Below are 12,160 nucleotides of genomic sequence, written 5' to 3' on the forward strand. Positions count from 1 at the left end.
TATCATTGTTATATTTTATAATAATGCAATAACAATTAGCCTGTATTAATTATCTTAATAATTTAATTCAATATTCTTACTTATCTAATAAGCATTATGATTATGATTATATTATAATTTTATTATAATTCTTATAAATATAAATAATTACATTGATTGATATGATCAAATTTGTTACTTTGATATGATCAAATTTGTTACTGCTGATAAGTAACAAATTTGATTTGATCATCAGTCAATATAATTATAATAAAGAATAAACAATTAGAGATATTAGAAAGATAGAATACTCACAGATTTTTGGACCAGCTCGAGCCATTTTGAGGCCTTATCCCTGGCGTCATGATCGTTCGATTTGTAGAGGGAGTCCAGGGCTTGCAACACCATCTCTAACGTAATGGTAGTAGTAATCTCTCCCGCTGATGAGTTCATTGATTCGTTTGCTGAAATTTCGTATGATGGCAATTTTGTGGTCGGAAACTTGCTTGGCGATCTTCGGACGATCTTTTTGATGTTTCGTTGACGATGAGATTATTTACCGGTGTTTATCTATAGTCTATTTATTTTCATTATTTATATAACCTCCATTACGAAAGATAAAAGACTGTAAATAGAACAAAAATTACAAAGTCGATTAAAAGTTAATTTTAAAAGTTGGTCTTTAAACTTTATTCTAATTATATGGGATAAACTCCGTACGTTTAATTCTTAAATTTCTTTGACATTTGATATTCTTTTAAATTAATTTGTTCACCGAATGTACCACTATCGTAAATTTACTGTATTTCCATCATTATTACATTTATTTTTGAACATTTGGTGTGTAAACCAGGTGACGAAGTAGCTTCAACTATGGATTGTCACATTAGGAAGCGCTTTGTGCTGCTCTCCAACTCCAACCAAATAAATTTATACAAGCACACACACACACACACACACACACCAACGCACACGCACATAATATCCGTATGCGACAGTAGATTTAGCATTTGACAAGCAAACCAGATAAATCAATAAGAAAATTTATTTAATCCAAAGAATTTTACAAAAGCCAAAATTAACTAATAAATATAAATTAAATAAACATACATACAATTCTGAACAGGACATGAATGGAACATGAAGCATACAATGGAAATAAAAAACATGATTTGAACATCTCAGGAAAGAATTAATCAACATCATACCATCATTTATAGTTTATATATTAATTATATCCGCATAAAAAGTGACAGACGTCATCGAAAAGTAGCCAGGAATTAACATAAATTATAAAATGTACCTAAGAAATCAACATAAATTATAGAAGGGCCTTGAGGATGGGTTTCAGAATGTTAACTGCTTCGTCAATGTCTCCATAATCCATTTCGACACTGATTGGTATTCGAATGCTGTTTTCGATGCAATAATGGTAAATGAGGAATTATCAATCCAATAAGACAATTATTAGTTGAAATAAAGATAAGCATGCAGATGTCTGTCTACCATTCCCACGACCCGGGTTCGAATTCTGCAGTTTCTACAGGTTCATCCGGGTAGCCGACTCCCAGTCAACCCAGCCGTTCATCCTTTCGTGGTTAGTAAATGGGTAGACGACGTAAGTTGTCGCATGTTGGCCGGCGAGATGGCTCAGTGGTTCAAATGCGCGCTAAGTCAAACATCTCAATGGCTATCATATACTCGGCGTATATGATGCGGTGCTTGCGCGTGCACATAAATACATGTGTACGTCGTGTGAAAAGGATAAACAGCCTTTGTGGTGAAGATGGCTGCTTCATATCATTGGTTGAAGATATGAAGAACATAATAAAGATATATAGATAATATACCTGTAACATTGTAAGTGGTTCTGCGTATGTCAGAGCTGCAATAATAAAAAGACTAATAAAAAAAAAAAAAGAATATTGATTGAACCTAGGTTGGGGCATGAATATTTCCTCATCCAAATATGCGGCCATCGTCAGAGCTAAATTTTTTTCTTCTGCCTTTAAATGTGAATTAGATTAACTGAAGAACACAACAGTCGTCATGCATCATGTAAATAACAGTTGAAAGTTCTAATTGCAGCCATGAAGTGACCAACAAACACAGAAACAAAACGACGTTATCTTATTAAAGTTTTAATGGTACAAAAATTATTTTAGACTTACATATCATAATCCATAAGCAAAAAGTAAATTCAATTCAAATATAACGAGTAGCGATTTTATTTCAGCTTCATTGTGCCGCTACCAAAGTCAGTGTCGCTACCTCTTCCGCTACCACCACAATTATTATCAATATTAAAGTGATTATCATGACGACGAACCATTTGAACAATTTTTCTGAGAAGAATGCTGTCCTGTTCCCTGCTGATGCTCTTGCTGATGTACATGTGTAATATCGGCGAGATGTCACTGCCTCCAATGCGAACACCTTCCAATCTGTTTGTGGTGGTGACGATGACAATGATGAAAATAATGAAGTAGATGGTGATCATGTTATAATGATGATGATCGAGATGATTTTTATGATGATGACGGTGACGAACAAGAAATAAAAGTTAAAAAGTTACTTGTTTAGTTCTTCATGAGCATGCTGACAGATTTTTCTCAACTTCTCTAACATTTCTTGACGTGAAATTTGAATATTATGAAATTTTAAACAGTTTCAAATTGCTCCAATTGCTAAATAAATCACAATCGACCAGTCAATGAGTAATTATAGTCAGTGATTGAGCGAGCGCGTAAATAAATGAGTGAGTCAATCAATCAACAAATCAATCAATAATCAATCAATAAACCAACCAACCAATCAACCAACCAACAAACCAACCAGCCAAACAACCAACCAGCCAAAAAAACAACCAACCATCCAACAAAACAACCAACCAATCAGCCAGCTAACCGCCCAGCCAATCATTCAACAAATCAACCAGCCAATCGTTCAACAGACCAGGTTTATCTTCCAGAATTTCCAGTGCAGTGATGGCCGATTGGGCAAGCATTGGAGGACACGACGCGGAGAAACAATAACCAAGCCCTGATAGCCTCTGTTGGGGTTTTCCTTCACTCACATCACCATCATTAAATCATCGTCATCGTCAACATCATCGTCATCATCGTTGATGTTAGCATCATAGCTGCCATTGATCATTTCCTCACTTATATCATACAACTTATCCTCATATCACTATAGTTAGTCACCGTATTCCACCATGGTTATTGATCCTTTCCACCATCCCAATTTTTAACATCACCGTCATAACCATTACCCCCCATAATTGTCAACACCATCATCCTCATCGCCACAGCCACCAGTTACACGATCGCCACCAGACTGACCACCGACCACACGCACTGACCTGATGATCGATGACGTACGCCTTGCCACAGCAGAAGCCACCAACGGACGCCAGGGCGTACTCCAAACTGCCAGCCATCAGATCTATCTCGTTCATCTACGTGACGTCATTCAATCAATCAATCAATTAAACTCAATTAATTATATCCAAACTGAATTAATTATAATTAAACATAATTAATCATAATTGAATTTAATTAAATATAATTGAATTTAATTAATTATAATTAAACTTAGTTATAATTAAACTATGTTAATTATAATTTAACTTAATTAATTATAATTAATCAGTGGAGACATTAATTAATGAACACAATTCAACATAATTCTGAATTTAAAAAGGTGCCAACATCAACGTTATAATGTTCAGTGACCCCCCTGCCAGTGGCACCAAGGGTTCCAAATGAAACCGTCTCGTCGAGGAATATGCGCACTTTGTACTTGTTTCGAAGTTCAATCTGGTGAGTATCAGGACAAAATGATACATGAATTATTCAATAATTCGACATTTCTGATTTATAAAGTAATTTTTAGATAAGTAACCGAAAGTGAGTAGTAGATAGTAACACATGATGAATGAAAATTCACCGTACTATCTTTTCATATCTTATATCTATCTTATATCGTATCACTTCACAGTACTATCGCACATGATTGATATCATTGCTGCAGTTACAGCGTTGAAAATACAATTACGTTAATTACGTTAAGAATGTAAGGAAGAGTGTAAAATTATAAAATAAAATTGTATAATGATAATACTAAAATAATTATATTGAAAAATTACATAGATCACTTTGCATCATTATTATCGGCCGTGCAAACAACACGGAAGTAGAAAAAACAAGTGGGTGAACACCAACCGACCAGTTGAGGGAGTGGGCAAAGATCACCATAGTTGAGGTAGAGGCCTTCTATGACCATGAACCTTCGCGTCACTTTGGCCTTTTTTGGGTTCTACAATTTATTAACCAAATTATTGATAAATAAAACTAAAATTATCTAAAAAATCCGGTAAATCCAAAGAATATACGTTGATTATTATAAATATTACAACTTAATTATACTACACTTTTTACGTTTTAGAACCCTATATGAGAACCCGTAAGTCAAACACCCTTATATTAAACCCCCCCCCCTTCCCTTGCCGCAGACCCCAACGTCACATACCCTCCTATCTTCTTCCTGTTGAATTTGAAGTAGCCTCTCAAGGTCAGCAAGGTCATTGTGCTTGAAAAAGACGGCCTTGCTCCTACTGGCTTGTATGCCCTTCTGGATGGCAAAGTGCACACCCTCATCTCTTTGGGAGGAGGTTAATTAATTAATTAATTATTCAATTAAAACGCTAATTGATTTAAATAACCGACCAATCACATCAACTCAATAGAAACTAAAGAAAAATGAAAGAAAAACAAAACTGATGGAAATTACTAAAAAGATAAAAAAAACAATCAAAACAGGATGAATCTGAAAGCGAAACACGTCAAGTCCAAACAACGATCAATGCAAATATTGTATAAAACTAATACAATAGAATAACACGATAACACGATAGCATGATAAAATAACAGATAAAACACAGCAACAGAAAATATGACGCAACACACACACACACAACAACAACAACGAGGTCTACATGTGATGAAACAAAACCAATGCAGCAGACACGAAGATACATACAGCCCTTCGTCGTGATATAACTTAATAGTCAGAGTAGCACTGATAAAAACTATTACTACAATCAGCGCTATATAAACCTCAATAATAATAATAATAATAATAATACACAACAAGCAGGAGAGAGACAACATTAACAACAATAAAGACAAGACCCACGCAAATATGATATCCCCCCGTTTCGAGTAGGCAGGGATGGCACTGGCAATAGTGGCGAACCCGTACGAGTATATGATGGCCTCCTCACATCTCATGAACTTCTCCAATTTCTCTTCCAACTTCAAGTGCACATCTGTGACGGTGATGATGGTGATTGTAGTGATGATGATGATGACGATGGTGATGATGACGATGGTGATTATCGTTGTGATGGTGACGGCGACAATAGTGATGATGACGATGATGAAGAATGATTATGGTGAAAAAGATGATGTTTGGTGATGGTGTTTCAATGATGTTAATGGTGAGAACTGCAATAAAATGATTGTAAAAGGTCAGGGTTCATGATTCATAATGAACTAGAAAGAAAGAGAGAAAAGAGAGAGTAAGAAAGAGAGAGAGAAAAAAAAGAGAAAAAAAAAACGAAGAGAAAAATATAAAAAAAGGAAAAATAGGAAGAAAAAACTGACCAACAGTTCCATAGAAACCACGCGGACCGCATGAACCAACACCATACTTCCTCAATGATTTCACTGCAGATTCCTAAAAAATGTCATCATCATCGTCGTCATCATCCCCATCATCGTCCCCATCATCTATTTACTAGCAATAATGAACATCATGATCAAATTCATCATCATTAACCATTACACTACCATCCTAAATAAACATTCGCACTCACACACTGTTAAAGTACTCAACAATTCTATCCTCATCATCATTATTATCATCATACAAAAAATTAGCACACACAATTTTATCATCATTACGTCATCATCACAATCTATTCGATATCATCATTCAAAATCAACATTTAAATGTTTTTATTGCCACCATAAGAACATGCTACTCTGTAATCACCATAATCATTCATCATCACAACCACCATTACCATCATCATTAATAACTTACTCATCATCACTGTCTCTTATTATTATTATAATTAATAATTATATATTTATTGATCTTAAAATAATTTAATTATCTCCCTTCTACTCACCTCAATATCTTTCCTGGCCGACATAGAAAGAAAATTCATGGAGGCCATGTTCAAACATTCTTTGTCATTTATCTTCACATATTTTCCAATTTTTCTTTTAAAAGGAAGAAATAATTTCAAAAATCTGTCAAGCTTATTTTTCATAATTTAGTAAAAACTGAAATAAGAAATGAAACATTATATTTAAATAAATTATCATATTAATTGGAGAGATGGAGATAAAAGGAGAGAACTGGCCGACCCATGAATTAATCTGTTGTTGATGTTCTGAAGCAGTGGGTGGTCCTCATCTACATCGGGCACCAGTGCTTCTGGCTGCCACTCATCTATTAACTCTTCCTTCTCCTAATTTAGGGTAATAACATATTAAATAAATAAAATTAATGAGAAAATGAATGAATAAATGAATAAATTAATTAAAGATTAAATAAATTACTGATTAAATGTACCACAGGCAATGATGTAATTGAATAAGTGATAAAATTTCAGTGACTTGATTACAAAAAGACTGTTAGTTAGATGCATGTTAAGAATTGAAGAGGCAGATGACAATTAAACAAATTGCACCTTTTCGGTCAAGACAGTTCTACTTGGTTTGTAACTTTTTGTAAATAAAACAAGTCGAGCTATCCAGGCTATGAGAAGAATTTCAAAATACACATGGTAGCTGGGAGCCTTTAGGAAATAAAATGATACACTAACTTTTTATAAATTCATATATAAAAATTATTCTGAAATGAACTAACAAGTATTAACAATTTCACATCTGCAAACTACACTACTAATAAGCTGAAATATAAATAAATTAATAAAGCTAAACAAAAACACAAAACAGTTTTTTAATAATTTTATTTTATAATTTCATTTTAAATTAAAATGTTGAGATGAAGATAATAAAATGAAATGAACCTGCAGAAAAGCTTGAATCATTTCATAAAGGTCCCAAGATGCTGGCACAACCTCCCTGCTAACTTCATCTATGTCCTGTTCCAAGTTCATCACTCGAATGCCCTCATTCACAGGTATCGCCATTCAAGTTTCTATTTTTGTCTTGACAGTTACACTAAATTCGTCAATGGAATTTCCAGTACGAATAACAATAAATAAATTAATTAAATAAACTTGTATTTCAGTTTTTTAAATAAATTTATGATAAAAAAATATTTAGACCACTGTTCTGTTCACTTCACAGTTCACAGTGTTCATTCAGTTCACTGTAGTATTCTAAAAAATAAATATAAATTAATTTGAAACCAGTAAAATTAAAAACTATTATTTTGTAAAATAAAAATATTTTTGTTAGCTTTAAATGACCAAATCTAAAAACTAACGTTTAAAAACGACAAGTTACGCGTATTACTAATCGTGTTTACAACATAATTGAAAATTGAACATTAGTAGGTAGGTTCTATGGAAAGCTTAAAGTAACAAAAATTAAACACCGCATTGAATTTTCCCTTACCCTTTTTACATATAATTAACTTTTCTGTATCTAAATTGAATTCTATCAATTAAACTTACTTGTTTGCATGAATGACTTACTTAAAATAACAAAATTAACAAGAAATACATATATTTTTTCAGTATTTTCTTAAATTACTCTTCAATAAACTGCAACAAAGACCAAAGGAAAGCCACACCCAAAAAAATGAGCTTAGCAACGAGAAGCACCTGTGTATAAAAAAAATTGTCAAACGTGGAAACAACAGCATTCTAACATTCATCATCTTCGCCTTTCAATTTAACGATTGGTTTGTTACTTGCAGTCATATTACATTCCAGGACATGTAAACTGAGGCGTCGACTACGTAGTCCTCTATATATACGTGATACATAATAGATTTTTAAAATAGCAATGTATAAATTTAAAGACAGAAAAACAAACACACTGTATATAACAATAACTGTTGATGTATTTTGTATTTTTATAAACAAACATTAATATATATGTAGGCTTATATATATTTATTTAATAGTATATGATGGAAACTATACATATACGCATCTCTTTGCAATTGTTCTTTTCCTTTTTGTTGATATTTAGTTTCGAACAATAACCCTTTTTGTAGATAGTTTTTATATTAGCTTAAAACTTGCCAGCTAAAGACCATTCAAGAAGGTAAAACACTTTTATTATTTATATCACTATGTATAAAAATTCATACATGCGTAATCAACACGCTTGTATGCAAAATTTTAGTATTTGTTTTGTATTTTGTTACAATAAATTCAAATGTTTTTACTTTTGTTTTAACGTCGTTTTAATTAATAAAATTTATATGATTTTTGAATTTTGTGACATAAAATTAAAAGTTTTAACGTGCACTGACCTTTCTAAACAGTTTCTGTAAGGAATAACTTTGCATGTTCAACGCTGGTAGAATAATCAGTAGACAGAGGGGTCCAGGGATAAGAAGTTGGAAAAACAAAGCTCCTCCAGTTTGGTTGAAAGTTCCTAAAAAGTACAGAAGGCAGCAGCGTTATTTAGCTGCAAAACAACAAGAAACAAACACGGCCCGACTTGAAATTTATGAAGCATCACTGGAGTCTTTGTCGAAGAAACCCTATCCTTTTGTCTGGCAGGCGCTCGTCGCCTCACTAATCGGAATAGCTATTTTTTTATTTGGTGTGTTTTTATGTTTTGTTGGATTCAAAGCAGAATACAGCCAAGATGATTTGAAATCTTTCAGTTATGAGGAATTTTTGCTGAACCACCATGCGGAGCAAGCTCAGTTGAGGCAGGAAATTCAACGCCAGCAAGCTCACCTATTTATGGACCGCGAGAAATACGACGTAGTTTACGTTAGAAATTTGAAAAATGTCGTTTACAAAGTCTTCAACAGCAACAAAATAAAAGCATTTCGCGAGCAAGAGCGGAAAAGAGAAAGCATTGGCAAAGCACACCATTTCATTCCTATTCCAACCAACTCCATTTTAGATAACTCTACGATTAATGAAAGATTTTTGAGGGAACATGTTGAAATAAATGAGAATTTTTTAAATGTTACACAATTGTTAAAAAATAACAGCGTAATAAGTGAAATATTTGATAAAATAAAAAAGCTCACATCAAACATAACGGATAGTTTTATAAATGATGAACTTAAAAGCGCGAATGACAGCGAGGCATCCAACGAAGCAACTGCGAAGAGTTACCATGATGAGCAGAACTCACTATCCAATTTCAAGTTTTTAATATACGTCGGACCGCTCGTCATGAGCATTGGCATATTTTTCGTCATTCTGTCGTTCGTCGTCGTCTGCGAACTGAGGGAAAAAGTGGAGGCAGTCCCAATTAAGAGAGATAGAAAAAAATTTGAAAAAAAATGTGGCCCCCTGTTTAGAAATTCGCGTAATTATAAATACGAGAAAGAAGATTTAAATTTCTTCAAAGCGGTCGTTTACGCTCCATTTTTGAAAGTTGATAGCAGAAAGAAGGACGAATTCGTTAAAACAGTTTTTTGAAATCAATTCAACTCGACAAGAAGCAAGAGAGATCACAATTTTATTATTTTATGGATATACGTAGATGAAGCAGATGTACCTACAAGATGACCAAGATAGGTTAGTTTATCCGAACATTGAGGAAATGGACGTTCTAACAAACCAACGCTGAATTATCGCGTCGTCAGTATTTTCATTTTTCAATAAAATTAACTTATTGTTTAGTAGTTCAATTCATGATTTTTGGAATGTAATTAATTTATAAAAGATATATTTTTAAATTTGAAAAACGTGTTTAAAGAAACAAAATAAAAAAATTCAACGCGTTTTTTGTATCACAAAAAAATAAATTGAACGTTGATGATATGTCAGAATTTTTGCGTGCCAGAACATGAAATTTCAGTTAGTCTCACGAATTCATTTTCCTGAGTCCGATTAAAAATGAAAAATATGTATTTCGTGCACGTTTAAAATTTACATTACATTGAAAGCAAGTTGTATAAAATTTTTATAAAAGGATATGGAGACAAGATATTGAACTGACCGGCGAAACAAAATTGTCTGCATTCAAGACGATCGTTCGTTGCTCAACCATTTACACGACTAGCTGAACAACACAGACGTTCTACGTTGAATTATTTATTGGACTGATTAATTTTTCAATAAAGTAGTGAAAATAAATAGTTGCAGAGTTGGTCTACGCTAATTTGATTATGACAAGATGGATTAGATGAAAATGGATGTGGTGTCCGTATGCGAAATTGAATCATGCGAATGAAAATGTTAAATTTATGAAAAAAGGTGACAAATGAAATAAAAAGTTTGAAAAAACTTATGAACTATGTGTAAGTGAATCTTGAAATTTTGCATAAATTAAAAAAAAAACAATTTATAAATTTTTTTAAATAAGTCGTTTTTTAAATGAAACATTAAAAATGACATTCGGCATTAGAATTAATAATATTTATAATTGTATTAAAAATTTATTTGAACATTCTGTCTGCCACTTTCAACGAAAGAAATCAAGAACAGCAGTACAGTAGTACAAATTCCGTCATAGCCTTACGAAAAGTACTAAACATGTTCAGTTTTTGGGATAAGTTGTACCTGAGTGAACTTCAGCACAAGTTATCAGCAACACATCATTGTTACCAACCAATTCAATCTGACATTTCGTTAAATATCAAAGCACTTACTCCAAAATAAAAAATCGTAATATTTTATTTCAATTATATATGTGTTCATATATATATATTATAAAATATAGTAATACGTTAACTGTATTGAATATAGAAAATAAAAACTTTCTAAATAAAAATTATGATAATATAATATAATTATAATGTTAAAGAAGTATTTTTTCTCCTAATGGTATAATGAATTGAATGTGTAATAAAATAAATTTGCATGCATTTGAGTTGCAATGTGCACAGATGCAATTCAGATAAACGAACAAAAGATTATTCTCTGCCTTTGTGTTTAAAGTGATGTTTACAAAAAACGTAAAAATCTTCCATTAGATGCTATTATACGTGGGGAAAAAATGTTTCCAGTGCTAAGGGTCGATACGGAGGGTCCATCGCATTCAATTACGCAGTCAAACCAAACAACAGCCGTGATAATAATCACACCACTAAGAACTCGAGACGAAAGGACATCATCTCACTTTGCACATGCACGTTGGAGCGTACGAACCTCGTCAGCAGGTTTCCAGAATTTTTCTACCCCTGATTTTGTTGCACTCAATCTTGCTTCAAATTGCTTTCTAAGTACCAAAATTTTTTACTAATTTTTTCAGCACATCAACTTATTATACCAAAACTTTCTTCGGTTACATTTTAATACTTTACATTTTGTCAAAATTGTTAGAAAAAGTTAGAAAATTAATTACATTCTAATTGCCTTATTAGAACGTTATGCCAAATTTGCTCAATTACGTTTTGAAACTCGTGAAGATTTTAGCATTTCTGTATTTCATACTGCAATGTACAAATCAGCAACAAGATTTGCAAAATTTGGTTTTCACGGAATTTTTCATGCACCTGGATACTTCAAAAGCAACTCCATCAAATCGTAGCAACAACACTGGCCAGCCATGCCTTAAAACCACCGACCCAGCCAATTACATGGTTGTTAATCGGGTCAGGTCACTGATAAATTGTGTCAAGCTGTGCGGAGAACTTCAAAATAGTTATTTAGATTGTCAGCTGATGAGTTACTCGCCCCAGAAACAAACGTGTGTGATGATGGATCCTTTGAACTTTGATTTGAACTACATCCAGACATTGAATGCCGCAAATGCTCCAAGAAGGACGTCAAGGACGGGTTTTCTTGTTTGAACTATCAGGTCTTGTAGATTCAGCATTAAAGTCCCCTATATATTATATTGAAAAAATTTATTTGAATTTTCAGATCAAAAGAATTGAAGGTTAATAAAATTGTGTTCATTATTAATGATTATATCATGTTATAATCTATGAAATTTTCATTATTATTTATCTCGAAACGAACACTATAACAACACCAGGTAACATGGTC

The 12,160-nt window shown here is 32.7% G+C and overlaps 2 protein-coding genes across 2 annotated transcripts; one reads left to right on the forward strand and one right to left on the reverse strand.

Annotated features, from left to right (window-relative positions):
* Nucleotides 1-1,010: 1,010 nt before the first annotated feature.
* HELRODRAFT_108446 (hypothetical protein) lies at nt 1,011-7,532 on the reverse strand. Its single transcript, XM_009032240.1, has 15 exons — nt 7,088-7,532; nt 6,746-6,853; nt 6,420-6,523; nt 6,179-6,272; nt 5,649-5,721; nt 5,179-5,311; nt 4,513-4,642; nt 4,210-4,299; nt 3,693-3,800; nt 3,344-3,439; nt 2,935-3,031; nt 2,555-2,609; nt 2,309-2,423; nt 1,915-1,985; nt 1,011-1,391 (listed from the first exon to the last, which is right to left on the reverse strand). Exons 1-15 carry the CDS (start codon nt 7,208-7,210, stop codon nt 1,301-1,303), a joined length of 1,488 nt encoding a protein of 495 aa, XP_009030488.1. The 5' UTR covers nt 7,211-7,532; the 3' UTR covers nt 1,011-1,300.
* Nucleotides 7,533-8,542: 1,010 nt separating this feature from the next.
* Nucleotides 8,543-11,961, forward strand: HELRODRAFT_165722 (hypothetical protein; the record flags this gene model as incomplete). The annotated part of the gene is made up of 5 exons (XM_009032241.1): nt 8,543-9,634; nt 9,708-9,742; nt 10,642-10,749; nt 11,143-11,320; nt 11,533-11,961. 5 exons carry the CDS (start codon nt 8,543-8,545, stop codon nt 11,959-11,961), a joined length of 1,842 nt encoding a protein of 613 aa, XP_009030489.1.
* Between the last annotated feature and the right edge of the window lie 199 nt (nt 11,962-12,160).

Source organism: Helobdella robusta, assembly GCF_000326865.2.
Source record: "Helobdella robusta unplaced genomic scaffold HELROscaffold_8, whole genome shotgun sequence".
NCBI lineage: Eukaryota > Metazoa > Annelida > Clitellata > Rhynchobdellida > Glossiphoniidae > Helobdella > Helobdella robusta.

What these genes read in the sequence shown, in the direction of transcription:
- HELRODRAFT_108446 (XM_009032240.1), bottom strand. Translation starts at nt 7,210, where the DNA reads ATGGCGATACCTGTGAATGAGGGCATTCGAGTGATGAACTTGGAACAG. An exon ending in AACAACAGATTAATTCATGG is followed by an intron (nt 6,273 to 6,419) that starts GTCGGCCAGTTC and finishes TCCTTTTAAAAG; the next exon opens with AAAAATTGGAAAATATGTGA. An exon ending in CGTACGTCATCGATCATCAG is followed by an intron (nt 3,032 to 3,343) that starts GTCAGTGCGTGT and finishes AAACCCCAACAG; the next exon opens with AGGCTATCAGGGCTTGGTTA.